Raw genomic sequence first — 25,797 nt, 5'->3', positions numbered from 1 at the left:
TCTTCCTGCCATAAATTTTGATTACCAATTCTTGTCCTTGTTATGAATATCTCTCTCAGTAATCTTTTTGGATAGTATATGTGTGGGGATCTTATTCAAAGCCATGTTTATAGCAACTTTCTGGTGTTCTTTCTGGTGGATTATTATTATTATTATTATTATTATTTTTTTTTTTTTTTTTTTTTTTAATCCTTCCATTATATTTATTTGTTATGTGATGTTTGTGAGCTGAGTGTTGATAGGGTGACTTCCTTGAATCCATGTTACTTGCGAGAGGTAGGTATTTCTGATTTGATTCTTGCTGGTTAGATAAATTCATTACAATGTGTGACTGATTATATGTTTATTTACTATTTGTTATTGTTTTATGCAAAGAAAATTTTATTTCTGAAAAGTAAGTAATTTAATTTTGATTCTCAGAATGGATACTTCAGAAGGCCAGGGTAGATTTGAAACAGTGGTGTTTGATCGTAGGCACCAAGCAGCAAAGTATGCTGTCACCATAGAAATAATTGAAAATTGTCCCCATCATTGTTTTGTCTCTGTCTCACCAGTTTTTGGTAAGTATTGTATTTTTATTGTAGCATGGAAGGAAATACAGTATATGATACTTTGTTTTTGTTATCACTTCATGTTTTGGCAATGAATCACTATGAGTATTTTTTATGTTTTGGTTATACTATATATATATATATATATATATATATATATATATATATATATATATATATATATATATATATAAATAAATAAATAAAATGAAATATATATATATATATATAAATATATATATATATATATATATATATCTATATATATATAATGTATATATATATATATATATATATATATATATAATATATATATATATATATATATATATAATATATATCTATATATATATATATATATATATATAAATATATATACACACACACACACATATATATATATATATATATATATATATATATATATAATTATATATATATATATGTATATATATATATATATATATGTATATATATCTATATATATATGTATATATATATATCTATATATATATGTATATATATCTATATATATATGTATATATATCTATATAAAATAAAAACAACTCTCAATGGTGGTAGAGGCATAGCATATACACATATTACAACTAGGTAAATACATCCTTCAACAGGCATTCCTTTTACACCCAATCCCCATTCACCCTGTCCATCCACCACACTTTTGGTCTTTCCATCAAGTTTACTCCATTCACCTCTGTCATCCACACTCTTTTTGATAATCTTTCTTTGCTCATTCTGTTCACATGCCCAAACTATCCTGCTGTTCTTTAATCAACCCTATCTGCTGTCTTTCTGCCCCTGCTCTCTGCCTGGCCTCCATATGTTTGACATTTTGTTGGAGAAAAATGCAGAGTGGGGAATCTCTGGTGTCCACCATTGCATTTAATTGTCATTTATGACATGCATGAAATCAGGGTTGGCAGCATTCTTCTTTCCCTCACCACAGGGGGATCAGGATAAGTTACAATTATAGATGTGGTAAAGAAGAGGTTGAGGGGGACAGCATTAGTATATATAATACAGTATTACTGTAATGGTGTTATGAGTGTTATGAGAACTAGGTAGCTGGGGATGAAGGCAAAGAGAAGATTGAAGGAGGGAGTGTGCCCATAGCACTGTATAGAATGGAGACTAGAAATTTGAAAAAAGACAGAAAGGAAGAGCTTAAACATGTTTGAGATAAGGTTTTTAAGGAGTGATGCTCTCCTGTCCCAAACCATCTTCTCTGTTTATTTAGTACCTTTAATGACCTGAACATTATGATCAAGCTTCCTCTTTTTCTTTTGCCCAGTGATGGCAGATCTAGAACTCCTAAACTTTGTACCTTTTATCTGCAAGGCTGGGAACCAGTTTGATCTTTTATATATTCTTATTTTCATAAGATAACTATACAACTGCTACATATTTTAATCTAGGGTAGATCAGGCATTACATGATTTTTTCATCACCTCATCTATGTAAAGAAACCTACTTATATGTGCATCGGTAGTCTGTATGTTTCAGCCACATTTTTGCTGATATGTTTGTCAAGTGGAGGTGCTGTGTCTTGCTGCATTACTTCTGACCCAGGAAGTTGGTGGGGGACAGGGAAGGCTCTTCATCCATAAGGATGAAGGGAAACAAATAGGTATGGTATGGGTGGAGGGTGGGTGCATGCCTTGACTGGCTGCCTACCTTGTGAGTGGGAGAAGCGTTTTGGTATATAGATAGATGTTTGTTAAGTGACAGGGTATTCAACCAGCACTCCTATTCTCAGTGGCCCCCCAGTTTTTCAGCTGGCCCCCAGGTTGGCCCCCCCAGTTTTTTTGCATATCCTATTTTTAAATTATATACATATATATATATAAATATATATACATATATACATATACATATATATATACATACATATATATATATATATTATATATATGTACAGTAAAAGCCCTTGTATCCGGCACCAATGGGACAAAAGACGTACCGGATACGAGAAAATGCCGGATACGGGAAGGGATATTTGAAAAATACATTTATTTACATTGTTCTTTTACTTATTAGTATACCTTAATTCACTTTAATAATAAACACATCCACATATCTATATATTGTAAATTCTATCAGTATAGAGTAAATCCAATCAATATACATCAGTTATAATCATCACAGGATCACCAGTAGTCTAATTCATCATCTGATAATTTTACGACGGAGTTGTGAATGGCCGTGTTCAGTGTTGGTGGCTGAGAGGGTGCGTTCACCTCTACACTCGAATTTTCTTTCACTAAACTTTTTGTTCCAACTTTCATAAAATGTATAATGTCTCTGCTTAGAATTTTTTCCTCTTTGTTTGTGGACTGTTCTGCAAATTCCATAAACACTGCTAGACCTTTCGCTGCATCCTTCCACGACACTTTCATCTCAGGGTCGTCTTCTTCACTATCTGCCTCTGTCGTTTTCGCGTGTTCATCGGGAAGTGATTGTAAAATTTCATCATCACTAAGTGAGAATGTTGCTGCACTGTCACTGTCCATATCTACACACGTACGCTTGTATCACTTTGTCACTAATGCAAAGTTTAGCGCGACAACCCATCTTTCAATTCTTTCACCACCGATTCTTTCTTGGCGATGGAAAACCCTCAAATTTCTTATTCCCTTCCTGATCTTCAAACATTATTTTCGGATATGATTTTCTCCAACATCGCATTAAAGTTTGTTGTTTTTCATCCTCCCAAGCTAGCGATTCCATAAAAATAGCATCTTAACATTAAGCCCACGTTGGAATTCGGAAATGCTACCGTCCTAACAATAAACTAGTTTGTGCATAGAACTTTTCCGATAATTCATTTTAAAGTTATGAATCACTCCTCGATCCATGGGCTGGATCACACTCGTTACGTTCGGCGGTAAATACACAACAGAAATGTTTCCATTGCTCAGTTCCTCAGCTGGTGGATGTGCTTTACTGTTGTCGAGTAGGAGAATAAATTTACTGTCCTCTAGAAGTCTTTTCTTTTTCAAATTTCCTTTCACTGATGGGACTAACACATGCTAGAGCCAATTCATGAATGTTTCTGAGTCCATCCATGCGTTATTTTGTGGGCGATAATTATCCACTGGTAAGTATATTAGATTTTTAAAACAATGTGGCTTCCGGTATTTTCCAACGACACACAATTTGACTTTATGGGTCCCTGCCATGTTCGTACACAGTAACACCGTCAATCTATCCTTGCTTTGTTTGAACCTTTTGGTGGTTTCCTCTGCTTCACTGGCTAGTGTAGATGCCGGTAGACAGCGGTAGAACAGGCCGGTCTCGTCAGCGTTGTAGATCTATTCCGGTTTCAGATTGTCTTCAACAACCAATTTTGCAAACCTATGACAGAAAGGAGGAAAGAAAAGTTAAAAGATAAATATATATATGTGTGCACTATGCATCCGTGTATGCAAGAGATAAATTGAGATATGAGATGCGAATCTTTACCATGAAGGTATAGGTTAATTAACGTACTTGTCTATAAACTCCTCTGCAAAAGTTAAATCAGCAGATTTTGCTTCCCCAAACACATCAAGACGACGTATTCTATGGCGATTCTTGAATCTTTTAAGTCACCCATTTGAGAACTGGCACGATTCTCCAATTGGCATCTTTTCAGCAAAATCTTTGGCTTTTTCTTGCAGCGTTGGGCCTAATATAGCTGCACCTTCAGACATTTTAAGACAAAACCACTCGTACAACACTTTGTCCAGCATTTCCACACGTTTATGTTGTAGAGTGTGGTGATTTTCTGCAGCTTCAGGTGTGTCACTCAACTTCGCAAACTCTCTTAGCTTTTTGGATTGGGCCTTGATATCGTAAATGGTAGACGACCCAAAGCCGTATTCTTCCGTTAGTATTTTTCTATTTTCGCCTTTCTTCAATCTTCTGCATATGTCCACCTTTTGCTTAAGTGAAAGCACCACACTTTCTTCTTCTCAACTTTGGGCATGATAGAGTTGGCTAACATGTGCACGGAGGTGGCTAACACGTGGTGGCAGAAGTGAATGGGACTGAGAAGCCCTGGTGGCGGCGAGAGCAACTACAACCACGCGCAGGGATTTTAAACACACGCGGGAATTTTAAATTTATCTATTTTTTGTATACGTCTACCTTTATCACAATTTTTCGGTTTTCGTGAAAAATATGCCGGTTATTTGAAGTGCCGGATACAAGAAGGCCGGATACGAGGGCTTTTACTGTATATATATATATGTATATATACCTTGGTAAATACTACTGCGATACCGACAGCGTCACGGCGTCACACGCAGTGGCGATTCTATGGGGGGGCCTAGGAGAGCCATGGCCCCCCCAAGTTTTTCACCTGGCCCTCCCATTTTCATAGTCCTAGAATTACCACTGCCTATTCTTCTCTTCTTTTTCTTTAGTAATTGACTGTTTGAAGGTTTTCTTGAACTTCTACCCATTTCTAACAGTTTGCATATTTTTTCATTTTCCACAAGTAGTTCCATGTCTATATATTGTCAAGAAATTGTAAGTTTCAATCTCATTTTCCATTCTTCAGACACCTATATTTTCTGCAAATATAGTATAGCTTTTCATACCACCCATCATGATCATTACATAAACATACAGTTGCTGGAACTGACCCTTGTAGAAGTTTGCTAGTCACCATGCTCCATTGTGGGTAAAAGTAAGGTGATGAGATGTACAAGGGGTGAAAGTGGCAGCTGACTGGAAGTGAGCATTAAGGGAGAGCAGCTGGAGGAAGTGGATAGTTGTAGATACTTGGTGCGAATGTGGCAGGAAAGGGAGGAATGGAGGTGGAGGTAGAATGTAGATTGAGAGAAGTGAGTAAATGCCTTGGTGGATTAAAAAGTGTAGTGTAATGAGGAAGAGACATCTGGGAATGGAGGCTAAGAGGAGATTGTATGAAGGAGTGATTGTGCCAACAGCACTGTATGGGACAGAAACATGGAACATAAGAGAGGAAGAGAGAAGGAGTTTGAATGTGTTTGAGATGAGGTTTCTGAGAAGTATGATAGGGGTTACTAGGCTGGATAGAGTGAGAAATTATGAGATGAGGAGGAGAACAGGGGTGGTAAGGGAGTTGGGAGATAGGGTGGATGAAAGAGTATTGGGATGGTTTGGACACATGGAAAGAATGAGTGAAGCAAAACTAGTAAAAGAGGTATGGAAGGCAGATGTGGAGGGAGCGAACATAAGGGGGCGACCTGGGATGAGATGGATGGATGGGGTGAAAGGGGCTTTGCGGAAGAGGGGAATGTCTGTTGAGGAAGGACGGGAGGGGACAGAAGACAGGGGTGAATGGAGAATGGTTGTATATAGATGATGTTGTGATGCATGAGGTGGAATGGGTGGGGGGATGGGGGGTAAGGTAGTATTTACCTTGAAGCACTCCTGCCTCAAGGGGGTGTTGCTCCCCAGATGGAACTTGAGGCAAGGCCACGGCGTAGCCACCACCTTTTAGTTTGTTGTTTGTAGTCCAGCTGGTCAATAATGGAGTTAGAATTCACTGATCGTGATGCTGTATAATCTGGGATGCCCGGCTGATCTGGTAGGATTGACAAGAATTTGTCAAGTTCCCTTTTGAAAACTTTCATTTTAGCACCTGTAATGTTCCGTAGGTGTTTAGGTAAGTGATTGAACAGTCGGGCCCCCTTTCTTGAGATGCTGTTGTGTTGGAGAGTCTTGACTTTTGGTGGGCAGGGCCAATTGGGTGCATTTTCTTCTGGTTCTGTTTTCTTTTGGGGTGATCTGGGTCTTTACTGGTTTTATAGGTTCTGTTTTGGGTGGAGTGATCTGGCGTTCTAGGATTTTCCATGTATATATGATCAGATATCTCTCTAGTTTCCACTCTATGGAGTAGAGTTCATTTTCAGCCAGTCTTTCCCCGTAATTGTGTTTGTCCACATCTTGGTGAGCTGGGGTTCTTTTGATTGTTGAGGTAAAGATTCTCTGCAGAGCCTCCAGCTGCATGATGTGGACTTCTTTGTATGGAGCCCAAAGTTGTGAGCAGTAGTTGATGATAGGGATGACTAGGGCTTTCCATAAGGTTATAAAGGTTTCTGGTTCTCTGGTGTGGAAGGTCCTAAGTATGTATCCCATTCGTTGTCTGCATTTTGATACTGTTTTTTCTGTGTGTTGATCAAATGTAGCATCATCTAAAAGTATAACTCCTAGATCTCTTACCGATGTTTGTTGTGTGATATGGTTTCCTTTTGGATCTTTATATAAGAAGTTTCGTGTCTGTTCTTACCGAATTTCATAAATTCAAATTTGTCCTCATTAAATGTCATGTTATTGAAAACTTTGATGCAGCCCGAAGGGATTTCTCCCTGTCTTTTCCTTTTCTGCATGAGGGGATGGAGAGGGGGGATTGCCAATTTAATGAAGTGGCCTTGCTGTGGATGTGTTGTGTCTTGCAACAATGCTTCTGACCCAGGGCAGTGGTCAAGATACAGGGATGACTCATCATCCAGGAGGTGCCAAGATAAGAGGGAGGGTAGAGGGTGGAGGGGAGTGGAGTGTATTGGGGATGGAATGGGTGGGAATGGTTTTTATGCCTTTGTTTTTTGGCTACCTCCCTTGTAAAGGGGAAAAAGCCTTTGTTATATGTATATATTATATTTATTAGTATATTTGGGAATGGATGCGAAGAGGAGACTGTATGAAGGAGTGATTGTGCCAACAGCACTGTATGGGGCAGAAACGTGGAACATAAGAGAAGAAGAGAGAAGGAGTTTGAATGTGTTTGAGATGAGGTGTCTGAGAAGTATGGTGGGGGTTACTAGGCTGGATAGAGTGAGAAATGAGGAGGTGAGGAGGAGAACAGGGGTGGAAAAGGATTTGGGAGATAGGGTTGATGAAAGAGTATTAGGATGGTTTGGACACATGGAAAGAATGAGTGAAGAAAGACTAGTAAAAGAGGTATGGAAGGCAGATGTGGAGGGAGTGAACATGAGGGGACGTCCTAGGATGAGGTGGATGGATGGGGTGAAGGGGGCTTTGGGGAAGAGGGGAATGTCTGTTGAGGAAGGAAGGGAGAGGACGGAAGACAGAGGTGAGTGGAGAATGGTTGTATATGGATGATGTTGTGACTGCATGAGGAGGAATGGGCGGGGGGGTGGGGGGGGTGTAGTATGTGTGAGTAAATTTGACGCAGCCCGAAGGGATTTCTCCCCGTCCTCGCCTTATATGCAAAGGGGGACGGAGAGGGGGGGGGGTCGCCGATTAAATGAAGCGGCCTTGCTGTGGATGTACTGTGTCTTGCGACACTGCTTCTGACCCAGGGCGGTGGGCGGGGTGCAGGGATGACCCGTCATCCAGGAGGTGCTCAGATAAGAGGAAGGGTGGGAGGGGTGTGGAGTGTATTTAGGGATGAAATGGGTGGGAGTGTTTTTATGCCTTTCCCTTTTTGGCTACCTCCCTTGGAAGGGGGAAAAAGCCTTGGTATATGTATGGTATATGTAGTATATTGAAAAACTTTTTCTTTTTGTAAGCTATTTTTTTTTTTCTTTTTCCAGAGTTCAAGCGCACCCAATCACTTATTTGGGTCAGTATATGTATAACTGGCCTGGTTGCAGTATTTCTGGTTGTATATGGTTTCATGTATATATACAGGACAAAGCATAATGGTAAGTTTAAGTGTAGTACAATTTTGAATAGATATATTGAACCAATATATTTGGCATTACTCTCTAAAGGTTTTATTCTAGTATATGACAAACTATGTCTTTCAATCGGAGATCTAACCTATTGAGAAAATAATTTTTTAGCTCATAGAATGTACAGATCAATTGTGAATGTGATCCTGATTGCCAATGCACATGTGTAGGAGGCAGAACTTTATTTCACCATGTAAATTAACAGGAAAATCAAATTATTTTTTCAAATGTATTAGCAACAGTGAACCAAAAGGCTTATTGTATGCTGTGCTGTGGGTTGTGTATATAAAAAAGGGGCAGAAATAAATATTAGTATATTGCCAAATTTCCAAGTCAGTACAAAATACAGAGTATCTCAAGAATCATCTATCAGGCACCAAAAGACTACAAACTAAACCCACCTCCTACACATGAAGCAACTGGTGCATCCCAAAGAAAAATACCATTACCAAAACAGCAATGCAATGCTATTAACAAACATACATACATATACCAAAGGCTTTTTCCCCCTTACAAGGGAGGTAGCCAAAAAGAAAAAAGGCATAAAAACCATTCCTACCCATTCCATCCCTAATACACTCCACTTCACTCCACCCTCTACCCTCCCTCTTATCTTGGCACACCTCCTGGATAATGGGTCATCCCTGTATCTTTTCCACTGCCCTGGGTGAGGCAGTGTCACAAGACACAGTACATCCACAGCAAGGCCGCTTCAATAAATCGGCGACCCCCCCTCTCCGTCCCCTCATGCAGAAAAGGAGAAGACAGGGAGAAATCCCTTTGGACTGCGTCAAATTTTGCTCACACATACTACCTCACCCCCCATCCCCCCACCCATTCCACCTCATGCAACACAGCATCATCCATATACAACCATTCTCCATTCACCCGTCTTCTGTCCTCTCCTGTCCTTCCTCAACAGACATTCCCCTCTTCCCCAAAGCCCCTTTCACCCCATCCATCCATCTCATCCTAGGTCGCCCCCTCATGTTCACTCCCTCCACATCTGCCTTACATACCTCTTTCACTAGTCTTTCTTCACTCATTCTTTCCATGTGTCCAAACCATCCCAATACTCTTTCATCCACTCTATCTCTCAACTCCCTTACCACCCCTGTTTTCCTCCTCATCTCCTCATTTCTCACTCTATCCAGCCTAGTAATCCCCATCATACTTCTCAGACACTTCATCTCAAACACATTCAAACTCCTTCTCTTTTCCTCTCTTATGTTCCATGTTTCTGTCCCATACAGTGCTGTTGGCACAATTACTCCTTCATACAATCTCTTCTTAGCCTCCATTCCCAAATGTCTCTTCCTCATTACACTTTTTAATCCACCAAGGCATTTACTCGCTTCTCTCAATCTACATTCTACCTCCACTTCCACTCCACCCTTTCCTGCCACGTTCGCACCCAAGTATCTAAAACTATCCACTTCCTCCAGTCGTTTTCCCTTAAGGGGACCGGCTGGTCAAGAATCGATGAAAATTGGGGAAAAAAATGAAAAACTGGGAAAAAAATTCTACATCTGCGTATGGCAATCGACAGTCTGTATGTGGAGTATTTAATCAAAATTCGCCTTATTTTCGTAGTTATGGCAAATAAACCCCCTCCTCCCCCCAACTCGACCCCATCTCGGCCCTATGATACGTATTGGTCACTACAATATATATATTATTGCAATAAATAACAATAATTTGTAATGATTGAGTGCTATTCCTAGTGACTTCTGGCAACTCTGTCTCTGTACCAGAGGTTATATATAGACCCCAGAATGGGTAGATGCCTCAGAAAGCGATAAACAGTAGACAAAAATTGAGTGATATGCTCCACTGCAAGCCACCATCAATCCTTTTGTCATTTGACAAGCTGTTATACTATTTTTGAGATGCCATGTCCTCGCAAGCAAACCAAACACCTTCAGGAAGCTAGGAAAAGGCAAGAATTACAAAGTAAGCAAGCTATGACACCCTAATGTAATAACCTGCCTAAAATGCAGGTGGGGACCAGGAGCCAGAAGACAGAGAATTATATGACTGGACATCAACATATATGACTGAATATGAATAAATTTTATTCTAAATATCATCAACATTCAAGCCTAAAAAGCTAAATAAGGAAATGCCATGATATCCCTTATTTATATTAGTATGTAGGGGTTCAAAGTTAGTGAAAACTTTGACGGCCCGTATCTCAAAACCTAAGTTTTATACCTTCAAACTTCTACTCCTCCATAACTTCCTAATCAATTTCAATGAAAATTCACACATAATATGTCTAAATCTGCCTGATTGATGAAATAGAACGTTTTTTTTAATATCTGAAAGGGTTAATTTTTGCCAATTTTTTTTTTTTTTCCTATTTGAAGGGGGACGGGGTGGGAAAAGATATAAAAATTAAAATTCCACAAACTAATTACTTTAACTAAAATTTCTCTCTATTAGTTTGAAGGTCTGGATAAGGTCCTTCCACCATATTAATTTCATTCATGTAGAGCAATTATTATAGGAGGAGTAGTCATTTCAAAATTATCAATTTTTTTGAAAGGGAGATGGGGGGGCAAAACATGAAAGGGTTGCAGATTAGTTTTTTTGGGTTAGGAAAGATGTATATGGTGTCCTTAACTCCTGGCATAAATTTCTGTGCAATAACCCAATTAATAAAGATTTTCATCTTTTGATCAGCCGGTCCCCTTAACCCCTTCACTCCGGGCCAAAATCTTGCGGGCAGCATTAGCTGCCAGACGTGCGATGTTGCAATATAATACTCGCATTATAAAAAATAAAGTAACCCCTGTAATGCTCATTCTCTTTCACTCGTAAATTTTGATAACCATAGGAAATATGATGAAGTGAGTTTACAGAGTATGGGGGTCACGCAGATACAACTACAATAAATATAATCAAGACGCCGATATGGCAGCCTCGCATACCCACTTGCTCCTCATGACACCTGCGTAGGCGTCACCATATGGAAGGGGTTAATACTCCCTTTCAGTCTGGTGCCACTTTCACCCCTTGTACATCTCATCACCTTACTTGTACCCACATTTATCTTCAACTTTCTTCTTTCACACACTCTCCCAAACTCTGTCACTAACTTCCTCAATCCCTCCTCTGATCCTGCTACAAGAGCAATGTCATCCGCAAACAACAGCTGACTCACTCCCAGTTTTCTCCATTTTCTTTAAACATCTCCAATCCCCGGCCCACCACCTTTGCATTTACCTCTCGCACCACCCCATCCATGTATAAATTGAACAACCAGTGCGACATAACATGTCCCTGATGAAGTCCCACCTTTACCTCAAACCACTCACTCTCTCCATTTCTAATCCTAACACATGCTCTACTACTCTCATAAAAACTCATAACAGCTCCTAGAAGCTTTCCTCCTATCCCGTATCTGCAAAACCTCCCACAGTGCCTTCCTGTCTACCCTGTCATAAGCCTTTTCCAGATCCATAAAAGCCCCAAAAACATCCTTACCTTTTTGTATAGCTTTCTCACATATCTGTCTTACCACAAAAATTTGATCTGCGCAACCTCCTAAATCCACACTGTTCCTCACCAATTACTCCCTCTGTTCCTCTCCTAATCCTCTCAATCAGGATCCTCCAATAAGCTTTCCCAAGTACACTTAACAAGCTAATCCCTCTGAAACTACTATACTCACACTTATCCCCCTTTCCCTTGTAAAGTGGAACTTTACAGGCACTCCTCCAGTCCTCCGGCACTCTACCCTCTCTCCAGGAAACACTAAATAACTTCACCAGCCAGTCCACCATCACTGTACCTCCTTTTTCTAGACATTCTGCATGGCATCCATCCAGACCAGGTGGCTTACCTGCTTTCATTATCTTAACTGCCTTCACTTCATCATTCCTTATTTCTCCTCCATTTTCCTCACTCTTCACAATCATTTTCTTAGCACGTCCCACTGCAACAACCTTTCCCTCCCTATCCTACTTCGCATTTAGCAACTCCCTAAAATACTCGGCCTATCTTCCCCTTACTGCCTTCTCTTCTATCATCATCTCTCCATCTGCACCTTTTACCTTTTCTTCTCTACTTGATTCGCCTCCTCTTCCTCTCTTAATTTCTTTCCAAAACATCTTTTTATTACTTTCCAAATTTTCTGTCATACTCTTACCCCATTTCACCTCTGCTCTCCTCTTTGCCTCCTTTACCTTGTACTTTACTTCTCTTCTCTTTTCTTTGTACCTCTCATATGACTCCCTCGTCCTATTTTGTAACCAATCTGTGAAAGCTCATTTCTTCTTTTCTCCAACCTTCTTTGTTTCCTCATCCCACCACTCACTACCCTTCCTTCTATTTCCTCCTGTCCTTCTCGTTCCACACACCATCTTTGCACACTTTGTGACTCCCTCCTTGAACCATCCTCATTTCTCCTCCACTCCTAGCTCTACTCTATCCTTCACTCCTTCCCACTCCTCTCTCAGCATCTTCTTGTACTCCTTCTCCTTTTCCTTTTCATTTAAAGAGTTCACTCTAAGCACCTCCCTACCTTTTGTCCTTTTCCTCTTTCTCCATCTATCCTCCACTCTCAACTTACCTTCCACCAAAAAATGATCTGATATTCCCCCACTCTCTCCCCTTAAAACATGTACATCCTTAACTCTTCCTATTATACTCCTATCTACCACTACATACTCCATTAATGCTCTGTCTACCACCCTTCCATCCACCACCCTCTCCCATGTGTACTTATGCTTCACTTTCTTCCAAAACATCTGTATTTACTATCACCAACTCTCTAGACTCATCTCCACCATCAACTCTCCACTATGATTCTTTCCTGAAACTCCACATTTGCCAACCACTCCATCAATTGGTTCATTTCCTACCCTAGCATTATGGTCTCCCAATACTACTATATTGTCATTCCTCCCTAATCCCTCTATGCACTCATTTAAATCTATCCAAAATGCCTCCCTTTCTTCTACACTCTTCTCACTACCAGGCCCATATGCACTTACAAAAACCCACATCTCCTTTCCCAGTTTCACCTTCATCCACATTATCCTTGAAGAAACCTCCTTCCACTCCACTACACATTTACCTATCTCTTCACATATTAGTATAGCCACCCCTTCTCTCCCTCATTCTCTCTTCACTCCTGAGAACCTCCCAACTCACACGCACCCTTCCCTCTCAACTTAGTTTCACTCAAAGCCAACACATCCATCTTTCTTCTCACAAACATACTACCTATCTCTTCTCTTTTACTTTCATCTGTACCACATCCACACACATTAAAAGACCCTAACCTTAGGGTGCTGGTTGGAAAACTCCTAGACCCTCTTATGCCTTTACTTTTTTTTAGGAATGTCCCCTGTGGGGTTACAGGAAGAAGGATGCCTGGTCCCAATCCCTGTCCCATTTTTCTTGCCTCTTACGATCCAAGTGGGAATACTTGGTGGCAGCATTCTTTTCCCCCCACCACAGGGTAGGCAAAACAAGGAAATGAAATTCAGAGAAATGGTACACATCTCCACTATGATTTTTTCCTGGCACTCCATATATGGGTTCATCTTCTACTCTAGCATTGTGATCTCCCAGTACCACTACATTGACATTTCTCCCTTAACCTTCTATGCACTCATTTAAATCTTTCAAAGAACCCTCCCTTTCCTCTACACTTTTTTCACTACCAGGCCCATATTTCCCTTTCCAATTTCACCTTCATCCACATTAACCCCAAAGAAACCTTCTTCTATTCCACTACATGTTTACCTATGTCTTCACTTACTATTATAGCCACCCCTTCTTTCCCTTGTCTTCTCATCACTCCTGACACCATCCCCACTGTCCTCCCAAATTAAAGCCTCTATGCACTCATTTAAATCTATCAAAGAAGCCTCCCTTTCCTCTACACTCTTTTCACTACCAGGCCCATATGCAATTATAAAGACCCATATTTCCCTTCCCAATTTCACCTTCATCCACATTAACCTTGAAGAAACCTCCTGCCATTCCATCACATTCTTACCTATCTCTTCACTTCCCTCATCCTCTCATCACTCCTGACACCATCCCCACTATACTCCCAAACGCAAACTCACCCCTCCCTTTTAACTTAGTTTCTCTCAATGCCAACACATCCATCTTCCTTTTCACAAACATGCTTCTTATCTCTTTCCTTTTACTCTCATCTGTACCACATCCATGCACATTAAAAGACCCAAACCTTAGGTTTCAGTTTGGAAAACAAAAAAATAAACATATTAAAATCTGTCAGGAGTACAGACTGTGGACAGGAGGAGGAAGCTAATAACAGCCAATAAACAGTTCTTGCAAACCACACTTGACTACACTTCCACAGCATGGTTCCCAACAATTAGGAAAACTAACAGACACCTTACAAACTATACAGAATAAAGCATTGAGAATAGTAACAAAGTGCACCAAAACCACCCTGATAGAACATCTATTTACAGAAATAAAAATCCTCCACAGAGCATATAAACATGAAAATGGCAGGTACACAGTTCTATGCAAGAGCCATCAACCTTACTCATCCATGTCATTACATAACACAAGCACATGAATGCAACAAAAAATAGATTAGCAGAAATAGATAAAAAAGACTTACTGAATTATTTAGTGAGAAGAGAAACAATTATAAAGGAATCACAGGAGAATGATCTGGGGGTATTAATGAGGGATAACTTGTTGTATGACAAACATATAAAAAAAAAAAGTAGTAGAAGAGACATGGATTATTAAAAAAAATATATACCTTTTGCTACAACAATGAAAAGAGAAAAAAATCAAAGACCCAAATCAGCCCTGGATTGATATACATAGCAGTGGTATTGTCCCTGCATAAAGTGAAAGATATAATGAAGATCAGGAAAATACAAAGAGAAGCAACCAAATTGGCTCCTAGTCTTGCAGATAAATCATATGATAAGAAACTAGAAGCCCTGGACCTGCCATCATAAAAGGAATGTAGAGAAAGGTGATATCATTGCAATGTTCAAGTCATTGAAAAGATAGATAAACACAAAACAGATTAGAAAAAAAAGGATGAATATGAGAATGTGCAAAATTCTGGATTTTTTGTCCAGAATTGTACATAAGATGGATTTTTTTTTTTACACTTCATGTGTAAAAGGATTCCTCCCCATCTTCTCTTTTTCTGCATGAGGGGACGGAGAGCAGGGGTCACTGATTTAATGAAGTGGCCCTGCTGTGGATGTGCTTTGTCTTGTGACACTGCTTCTGACCCAGGGCAGTGAGTGAGATGCAGGGATGACATGTCATTCAGGAGGAGCCAAGATAAGAGGGAAGGAGGGGGCTGAATGGGAGTGAAGTATGTGGGGATGAAATGGGTGGGAGTGGATTTTATACCTTTGTTTTTTGGCTGCCTCCCTTGTAAGTGGGAAAAAGCATTTGGTATATGTATGTACACTTCATATACTGTTTATCTGTCTTATATTATTTCTTTTGGTAGTTACTGTATTGTCTTTTTCAGTTGGTATTAGTGAAATTTCAAATTTAGCTAAATTTTTTAATGAAATTTTGTGTACTTTGAACTTGTTGATTCTAATTTTTTCTATTATGTTTTACAGAAATTATTCATATAAAAGAACAACAAAAAGTAAGCGTTTTATTAGTTTACTCAGCCAACCTGTCTATCTATTTTGAGCTCATAAAAGAATTAGCAGCATACTTGCAAGAAAGATGCTGTGTACAGCCCTTCTATGTTGATAAGGATGTTACAGGACAGGTATGTGTAGCTCCTACTTGTATAGGAAACAAGCATATTATCTCTTATACTTTTTGAATGATTATTTTAGTTTTCATTCATATATATTGATTTTCACTTATGCTTTAAATTAACTCTAAGTTTGTGCTTCACAAAACTAGTTTCATTTCAAGATGCAGCATTGAACTTGACAACTGTACATCAGTTTGCCTAGGCTACTAGTTATCATATTGCAAATTTCATAACTTCTGTATTTTCAGCAGTATGTATCATATATCATCATATGTATATTGTGCTCTTAGGTTTATTACATAAGCTTTTAATTCATATTCTAAATGGCTTTCATTGTTAGCCAAAGTCAAAGGCATAAATCCACTCACACTCATTTCTTCCCTGCATACTCCACTCCCATTCACCACCCCTCCCTCCCTCTTTTCTTGGCTCCTCCTGGATGACAGTCATCCCTGCATCTCAACCACTGCCCTGGGTCAGAAGCAATGTAGTAAAACATAGCACATCCATAGCAAGCAAGGCCATTTCATTTAATCGGCAATCTCCCCCTCTCTCTCCCCTCATGCAGAAAAAGAGAGGACTGGGAGAAATCCCTTCATGCTGCATCAAAATATCATTCACACATACTCCCTCATCCTCCCCCATCCCCTACTGTTAGCTTGGTTGCTACCAACACTTTCAGTTCCCTTCTCTCCGTAATTACTGGATTTAATTCTGTTAACTGTTCCTTCTGTAATATAATATTTTTTCATTCACTTTCTACTTTCTTCACTTTCGTTTTATCATCGTATAATTGTATGTCACTCATCTGTAGGCCCCATGCCTCTTTCGTAGTGTATGCTTTTAGTCAAGTTCCATTACTTAGTAAATGAAGGGGAATTAAATTGAACTTAAACTCTTCTTCATTTTCTTCACGAATTCTTGTACAATGTGTGGTCTTATGTACACCAGAGGATTCCCACCTGGGATCCTTTTACACCCACCAACCCAAGTCTGCTTCGGCATCACTATTTAATTCATTCAATAACTTTGAATGTTTCAAATAAGTGCCACCCTTTAAGGGTGTGACTTTACATCCATGCACCAATAATTTCTCTCCTTCTCCACCCTTTTCTCCAATCAGAAAGACTGTTATACTGTCTCAAGCAATACTGCTTATGCAATCAATCTTGTTACAAAGCAAAGTGGCTTTAGCATTAACAATCTGTAACATCAGCACCTATATCGATACCCTAGCTTATGTTTACAAACATTAGGCGGTGAGCAAGAATATGACATCTAAGTCATAAAATTAATTTCTCACCACCTACCCCTCTATCTACCTACTTGTCTACTTTAACCTACCAACCTCTTACACCCACCCACTCCCTTGCATCACAGCATCATCCGTACATGACCATTCTCCACTCCCCCCTATCTCCTATCTTCTCCTTTCCTTCCTCAACAGACATTCCCCTCTTTCCCAGTGCCCCTTTAACCCCATCCATCTATCTCATCCTTGGTTGCCCCTCAAGTTCACTCCATCCACATCAGTCTTCCACACCTCTTTTACTAATCTTTCTTCACTCATTCTTTCCAAGTGTCCAAACTATCCCAATATTCTTTCATGAACCCTATATCTCAACTCCCTTTCCAACCCTGCTCTCCTCCTCACCTCCTCATTTCTCACTCTATCCAACCTAGTAACCCCTACCATACTTCTCAGGTATTTCATCTCGAACACATTTAAACTCTTCGTCTCTTATGTTCCATGTTTCTGCCCTATACAGTCCATATTTCTCTCCCACAATCCTGTTTATATATCCATCAGGTGACAGGTCTTTTATCAGCACTCCCAAGTCTTTTTCCTCTTTTGTTTTTGAAATGGGTTCACTTCCCAAGGAATAGTTTAAGGATGGCTTTTTACCACTATTGCCCATTTCCAGTACTCTGCATTTTTTGGGTATTGAACTACTTTCCCATTCTTGGCTCCATGCAAAAATAATGTCTAGATCTTTTTGCAATATTCTACCATCCTCCTCATTTTTCACTCTTCCAATAATTTTTGCATCATCTGCAAACATGTTGGCATATCTTGTTGTTTCTTCCATCATGTCATTGACATAGACAGGAAACATTATAGACAAACATAGACAAGAAACATTAAACTGAACCTTGTGGAACTCCACTCAATACTGCACTCCAGCTTGACATCTTATCCTTTACTACTGTCCTCATGTATCTTTCCTTCATAAAGTCTTTAATCCATTCTAGTAGTTTGTCTCTCAATCCTCCAACATGCTTCAATTTCCACATGAGTTGACTTAAGGTACTTAATCAAATGCCTTTTCTAGGTTGAGGTACACACAATCCACCCACCCCTCTTGCTCTTGCAGCACATCAATCACTTTTGAGTAAAAGCTTATCCACTTAAGCACAACTCAGATTCTCGTATGCAGCATCAGCTGCCTTCTGTAATTTGCATCATTCTACTGGCATTATGAAATATAAAGTCACTTCTGTATCATTTGTTCTCTTCTACTCTGAGTAATAATAAACACAGAAAACATGAACAAACCAGTTCAGAGAATCCAGAGGTAACTCATGTACAACTACAACAAATAAATAATCAAGACACCAATGCCAGCATCCTCATGTACCCACACATGCCTCATGATGTCTATGTAGGCATCATCATACCAAAGTGGTTAAAAGGTTTGACAGACATGACTTTCTAGATCTGAAGTCAAACTGACTCTGTCAGAATGTTCATCTTTTCAAGATATTTGTTCCATTCATCTTTCACAGACCTTTCACATAATTTCACTATTGTGCTGGTTAGTGATACCAGCCTACAATTTAGTGGTGTTTCCTTGTTTCCACCTTTGTGAATTGGTACTATGTTTTCCAATCAAGCAGCACAATGCCTTCTCTCAATGAACATGTAATAAGACTGTGGAGCTTGTCCTTTAGTTGTTCCCTACATTTTTTAAGTATCCAGTTTGAAATCCTGTCAGGTCCTGAAGCTTTTGTCACATCCAATGATCCCAGGAGATTGAATACTTCCCTCACTTCAACAATTATATCTTCTAAATCTGGTTTTTTGCTCCCCTCACTTTTCTCCAAAAAATTGGGCTTTTTTGTGAAGATCAATTGTCATTCACTATGGTCTTAGATCATGTGTTGGACTCGAGATTGACAGCTATTTCCCTCCCAGAAGAGAACTCATAGCTCATATATGACTGATCTATAGGTAATGCTGTGACCTTACACACACACACACACCCCAAACTCCCCACCCACAAGAGTTGGAGTAACGACATAGTGCAATGATACTGAAATTATTTCAGCCCTGGGTAGGATTCAAACCCAGACTGCTATAGTGGTGGCCAGGAACTCTACCACTGTATATGTTTACCTAATTGCATTTACCTAATTATAGTATACAGGAAAAGGAGCAGTGTTTGTTGAGTCCCATCTCCTATTCTCTAATTATCTATCCTAACTAGCCTCAAATTCAGCTACGGTTCAACCTAATCTAAATCCTTAATTATCACTTCCTAAGCTATTCCAGGTATTTATGCATCTATATGGAAAACTGTATTTCTTCACATCCTTTAGACATGTGGTCTTTCTTAATTTGCTCCCATGACCTCTTAAAGCCCTCCCATCTTTAATCAGGAGATCTCTTCTGTCAGTGCAATCTATCCCCTTTAGTGACCTGAATACTGTAATCATATCACCTCTTTCTCTTCGATCTTTCAAAGTTGGTAGACCCAGTACTTTTAGTCTTTCCTCATATGGTTTATCTACCAGGCTGGGGACCAGTTTGGTTGCTGCCCTTTGTATTCTCTTGATCTTGCTTATATCCTTCACTCTGTGTGGGGACCATACCACTGATGCATACTCCAGTCTTGGACAGAGCTGGGTTTTGATGAGTTTTTTCATTATCTCCTCATCCATATAGTAAAATGCCACTTTGATCTTCTGTAGTAGTCCATATGTCTCACAGTCCTGTTGATATGTCTATCAGGTGACAGCTTGTCTTTTATCAATACTCCCAAATCTTTCTCCTCTTGTGCTTTTGTAATGGGTTCACCTCCCAAGGAATAGTTTAAGGATGGTCTTTTGCCACTACTGCCCACTTTCAGTAATGCATTTATTGGTATTAAACTTCATTTCCCAGTCTTGCCTCCTTGCAGAAATAGTGTCTAGATCTTTTTGCAATAGTCTACCATTCTCCTTATTTTTCACTCTTCTCATGGATTTTGCATCATCTGCAAATATGTTGGTATATCTTGTACATTCCATCATGTCATTGACATAAACAAGAAACATTATAAGTGCAAGCACTGAATCTTGTGGAAATCTGCTTGTTACTTCTCTCCATCTTGACATCTTATCCTTTACTACTATCCTCATATATCTTTCCCTCAAGAAATTTTTCATCCATTATAGTAGTTTGCCTCTCAGTCCTCCAACATACTCCAATTTCCACATAAGTGAACTGTGAGGTGATTTATCAAATGCCTTCCCTAGGTCGAGGTACACACAATCCACCCACCCCTCTCTCTCTTGCATTTCATCAATCACTCATGAGTAAAAGTTTAACCGCTTGAATATGATGATGCCTACATATGCGTCATGAGACATGAATGGGTTATACAAGGATGCTGGGGTCAGCTTCCTGATTATATTTATTTTGTAGTTGTAGCTGAGTGACCCCATATTCTGTGAACAGGCTTGATCACATTTTCTGTGATGTTATATTTATTCAGGGTGAAAGAGAATGAGTATAACAGCAGTAACTTCATATTTTGTAATGCGCATATTTTGATGCATCATTGTATATCAGGGAACCTGATGTGAGCACGAATATTTGACTCTTATTGAAGAGGTTAAAAGGTTCAATACACAAAACCTTCCTGATCTGAAGCCAAACTGATTGTCTATCAGAATGTTCACCTTCTCAAGATATTTGATCCATCGATGTTTCACGATCCTTTCACATAATTTCACTATTGTAATGGTCAGTGGTACCAGCCTATAATTTAGTGGTGTTTCCTTATTCCCATCTTTGTGAATTGACACCACATGTGCCCTTTTCCAATTAAGTGACATAATGCCTTCTTTCAATGAACATGTAATAAGACTATGAATCTTGTCTGCTAGTTCTTCCCTACATCCTCTAAGTATCCAGTTTGAGATCCCATAAGGTCCTGAAACTTTTATCACACTCTCTGGTCCCAGGAGATTGAGCACTTCCCTCATCTCTACATTTTTATCTCTTAAACTTGGTTTTTTGCTCCCCTCACTTTCATTCAAAAAATGCTCTTTTGTGAAGACTGATGGGAAATTTCCATTTACATTTCTGCCTGAGCTGAGGCTTCTTCAAAGATCTCACCACCCAATATTAACTTGGTGATTACTTCCCTGTGTCATAATTTACCATTTATAATCCTGTAAAACAGTTTTGGTTCATCTTTGCATATATGTACTACACCTCTTTCAGAATTGCTTTCTTCCTCTCTGTTAATTCTTACATAGTCATTTGTAGCTTGTTTGTAAGATTCTTTTGTTTTTTTTAGTTCTTCTCGTACTCCATTTTCCCCAAACCATGTACCTAGCCTTTTTTGTAATCTCACACTTTTTGTTAAACCAGTCCTGTTTCTGCTTCTTCATTCCACTAGTCTTTGATACATGTTTGGTCACTCCCCAGTTGTACATACATACATATACCAATGGCTATTTTCCCTTGAAGGAAGATAGCTTAAAAAAACAAAGGCATAAAATCCACTCACCCATTCCATCCCCACATAATCTGCTCCCACTCACCACCCACCCGCCCTCTTATCTTGGCTCCTCCTGGATGACGGGTCATCCCTGTATCTCACCCACAGCCCTGGGTCAAAAGCAATGTAGCAAGATACAGCACATCCACAGCAAGGCCACTTCATTTAATTGGCAATCCCCCTCTCCAACCCCTCATCCAGAAAAAGAGAGGACAGGGAGAAATCCCTTCAAGCTGCATCAAAATATCATTCACATGTTATCCCTCACCCCTACCCCCCACCCATTCCCTTCCATGCATCACAGCATCATCCATACACAACCATTCTCCACTCACCCATATCTTCTGTGTTCTCCCTTCCTTCCTCAAAAAACATTCCCCTCTTTCCCAATACCTCTATTACTCCATCCATCCATCTCATCCTTGGTTGCCCCAGTTGTAAATATCAAAAAAGGTTTCCTATTTCCTCCATATTCCCTTCTTATTCATGTGTGTGTATTTACCTAATTGTATTTTACGGGAAGGGGAGCTATGCTCGTGGGGTCCCGTCTTCATTTCTCATTTTATCTAAACAATTTTTAAATTCATGTATTGTTTTTGCACACACCACTTTCTCATCTAACTTGTTCCAACTGTCTATTACTCTGTGAGGAAAGCTGTTCTTTTTCAGGTCTCTTCTATAGCTGTCTTTTTTTATTTTCTTTCCATGTCCTCTTTTTTTTTTTGTTATCCCATTTTATCAGATTCTCTCTATCAGTAATTTCTATGCCTTTCATGATTCTGTAAATAGCTATCAAATCTCCTCTCTCTCTTCTTTGCTCTAGTGTCTTTAGTTCAAGTTTTTGTAGTCTCTCTTCATATGATAGTTTTGAGTGTTGGTGCCAATTTTGTAATTGCTCTTTGTATTCTTTCAAGTTTTTTTTATACATTTTTTTGTACTTGATGACCATATCATTGCTGCATATTCCAATCTTGGTCTTATCAGGGTGATTAGAATTTTCTTCACCATTTCTTCATCCAGGTATGTAAATGCAACTTTGATTGTTCTTATTAAATTATAGGTTTCTCCAAAAATCTTATTTATATGTTTCTCAGGTGACATATTATTCATAACAATGACTCCCAGGTCCTTTTCATTTTCTACTTTTTTTTATTCCTTCTCCCAATTTATATGATCCTGTTATTCTGTTTTTACTTTTTCCAAATTCCATTATACTACACTTCTTTGTATTGAACTCCATCTCCCACTTCCTACTCCATTCCTGCACTTTATTTAGATCTCTTTGTAGTGATTCACAATCTTCTTCCATGTTCACTTTTTTCAATAGTTTTGCATCATCTGCAAAGAAGCTCATATAGCTTTCAATTCCTTCATCCATATCATTAATATATATAGCAAACATTATTGGGGCCAGAACTGTTCCTTGTGGAACACCGCTTATTACTTCATCCCATTTTGAGTGTTGGACTCTTATCACTACTCTCATTTTTCTTTCTTGCAAAAAGTCTTCCACCCAATTAAGCAGTTTACCCTGTATTCCTCCTTCAGTTTCTAATTTTTTAAGCAGCTTCTTATGTTGTACTTTGTCAAAAGCTTTTTTTAGGTCTAGAAATGCACAATCAGCCCATCCATCACTTTCTTGTATTATATGTATTAGCCTTGAATAGAAACATATTGAATTGGTGACGCATGATCGTCCTTGTCTAAATCCAAATTGCCCTGGATTTAGCACGTTGTTTTTTTCTAAATATTTTACCCATCTATTTTTGACAATTCTTTCACAAATTTATGCTATTGTACTTGTTAGAGAGACTGGCCTATAGTTGGTAGGGTCTTCTTTATTTCCCCCTTTATATATAGGTACTATATTTGCTTTTTTCCAATCTTCTGGAACTTTACCTTCTTTCAAAGAACTGTTTATTATGCTATGTATTATGTCTGCCAGTTCATTCCTGCATTCTTTCAAAATCCAGTTTGCTATATCATCTGGTCCATGCGATTTTCTGACATCAAGATTACTCAAGTGTTTCAATATTTCATTCTTTGTTACTTCTATTTCTTTCATAGAGGGGACTTTTTCTTTCCATTCGATCTCTTCAGGTTGTATGTTCTCCCTTGTAAACACTGATTTAAAATGTTTGTTCATAATTTCCGCCATTTCAATTTCCTCTGTGTATTCAACTCCTCCTTGTCTTAATTTCTCCAAGTCTTGTTTGTTTTTCAGTTTATTGTTTACAAATCTGTAGAATAGTTTTGGTTGATCTTTACATTTTTCTATGATATCTTTTTCATATTTTCTCTTTTCCTCTCTGCATGCTTGTACATATTCATTTATATAACAAGTATATATTTTCCATTTTTGTGGTCTTTTGTTTTTGTTCCATTTGGTCCAAGCTTTGTCTCTTTTGTCTTTTATCTCCCTACAACTTTTATTGTACCAGCACTTTACATATTCTTTTTCTTGTTTTTGTCTTGGGACATACTTTTCTACTCCTTTTTTATAGATTTTTGTCAAAATATTCCATTTCTCTTCTACTGTTGTATTTTCTTTGTGTATTCTTTCCCAGTTTTCATTTTGGAAGCATTCTCTTATTTTATCAAAATTTGTTTTTTCATACATCAATCTTCCTTTTCTATATTGTTCATTTCTTTTCATGTATTTTTTCTCATTTAGTTCTAGTTCTATCAATATGTGGTCACTTTTGCTTATTGGTGCCTGGTATTCTATCTTTTCCACTATTTTAGGTTCTGATGTGATTATTAGGTCTAGTCTCGATGGTTTTTCTTCATTTCTATACCTAGTGTTCTCTTGGATCCATTGTGTCATTGTGTGGTCAATAATCATCTCAAGTAGAACACTTCCCCATGAGTCTTCTCCACCCTCTACGGTCATCTCTTCCCAGCATATTTCTTTGCAATTATAGTCGCCCATCATAACTATTCTTCCTCCATCTTCCATTATCTCATTTAGTCTTATTCTTGTGTCTTCTGACATGCTTTTATGTTCATTCTCTTCCCACGAGGCTGTTTTTGGGGGCACGTAGTTTATTACAAACTTTCTGCTCTTCTTATCTCTATCTTCTACTTCTATCATAATCATCTCTACTCTATTCTTCCCATATGTGACACTCTTCACGTTTATATCCTTCTTAGTCAGGAACATAACTCCACCCCCTTGTTTTATCTCTCTGTTTCTAATCCAATAATTGTATGCATTGTGTCCTATGCTGTTGGGTGGTAGTGGACCTTTTAATTTTGTCTCAACAATTCCCATTATGTCCGGATCTTTTTCTTTCAGATATTTGTTCAGTTCATTCAGTCCTGTTATTAATCCATCTATATTTGTGTAGGATACTCTTAACTTTCTGTTATTTCCATTGTATTCTCTGTTTCTTTTGTATTTCTCTCTGTTATTTTCCATTTCTTCAATTTCATATTCACTACTCTCCAGTAGAATTCTTGTTTTTCTGTCTCCGTTCTGGTCTCGTTTTTTTCTTAGCTTCATGTCTTTTCCTTATTTCCTCCTCTCTTTCCTCTTTATTCATTTCCCTTTTTATCCATACCTTTTTATATTGTTCACTTGTTGCTAGTTTCCCTGTTTTGGATAAGATATTCCCTGCCGTTGGATAAGATATTCCCTGCCGTTGAACTAATTCTAGTAAATTTCTTACTTTTTCATTTTCCTCTTTGATTTTTGTGGTTCTATCTGGGTTATGTTTCTCTTCCATTCCTAATATAATCATACATTTCTTTCTATCTGCTAAGTCTCGTACTATATTCTCCTTCTGTCTCATCACTTTAATAACTGAGTCATCAGTTTGTTCTTTCATTTGTTGTTTGATTATGTCAGTAAATGCAACTTTGCTGTTTTCTTGGATTTTTTTCCAATCCTCTTTGTTGTCCTTACTATTCTCCTTTAAGATTTTATTCTCCTCTTTTACTTCTTTTAACTGTTTTTTTAATTCTTCAATTTCCTTAGTTAAGTTTTTGTTCACCTTCTCTAGTTCTTCCAATTTTTCAACCCTCTGCACAATGTTGTT

At 38.6% G+C, this 25,797-nt stretch overlaps 1 protein-coding gene across 4 annotated transcripts in view; it reads left to right on the top strand.

The window, feature by feature from the left end:
* LOC143038010 (uncharacterized) overlaps window positions 1-25,797 on the top strand; it is a 76,391-nt gene that overhangs the window by 25,523 nt on the left and 25,071 nt on the right. For 3 of the 4 annotated variants that reach the window (XM_076206839.1, XM_076206841.1, XM_076206842.1), the window contains exons 6-8: window positions 421-560; window positions 8,099-8,209; window positions 15,838-15,995. In XM_076206839.1, the coding sequence (XP_076062954.1) occupies window positions 421-560; window positions 8,099-8,209; window positions 15,838-15,995 (409 nt within the window). The remainder of the gene's footprint in view (window positions 1-420; window positions 561-8,098; window positions 8,210-15,837; window positions 15,996-25,797) is intronic. The other variant, XM_076206840.1, reaches the window with a different exon arrangement.

This window comes from Oratosquilla oratoria, chromosome 23, assembly GCF_046742065.1.
Source record: "Oratosquilla oratoria isolate Oo_2021 chromosome 23, ASM4674206v1, whole genome shotgun sequence".
Taxonomy (NCBI): Eukaryota; Metazoa; Arthropoda; class Malacostraca; order Stomatopoda; family Squillidae; genus Oratosquilla; species Oratosquilla oratoria.
The sequence above is the reverse complement of the archived record's forward strand: the minus strand, read 5'-3'. Positions and strand labels throughout refer to the sequence as shown.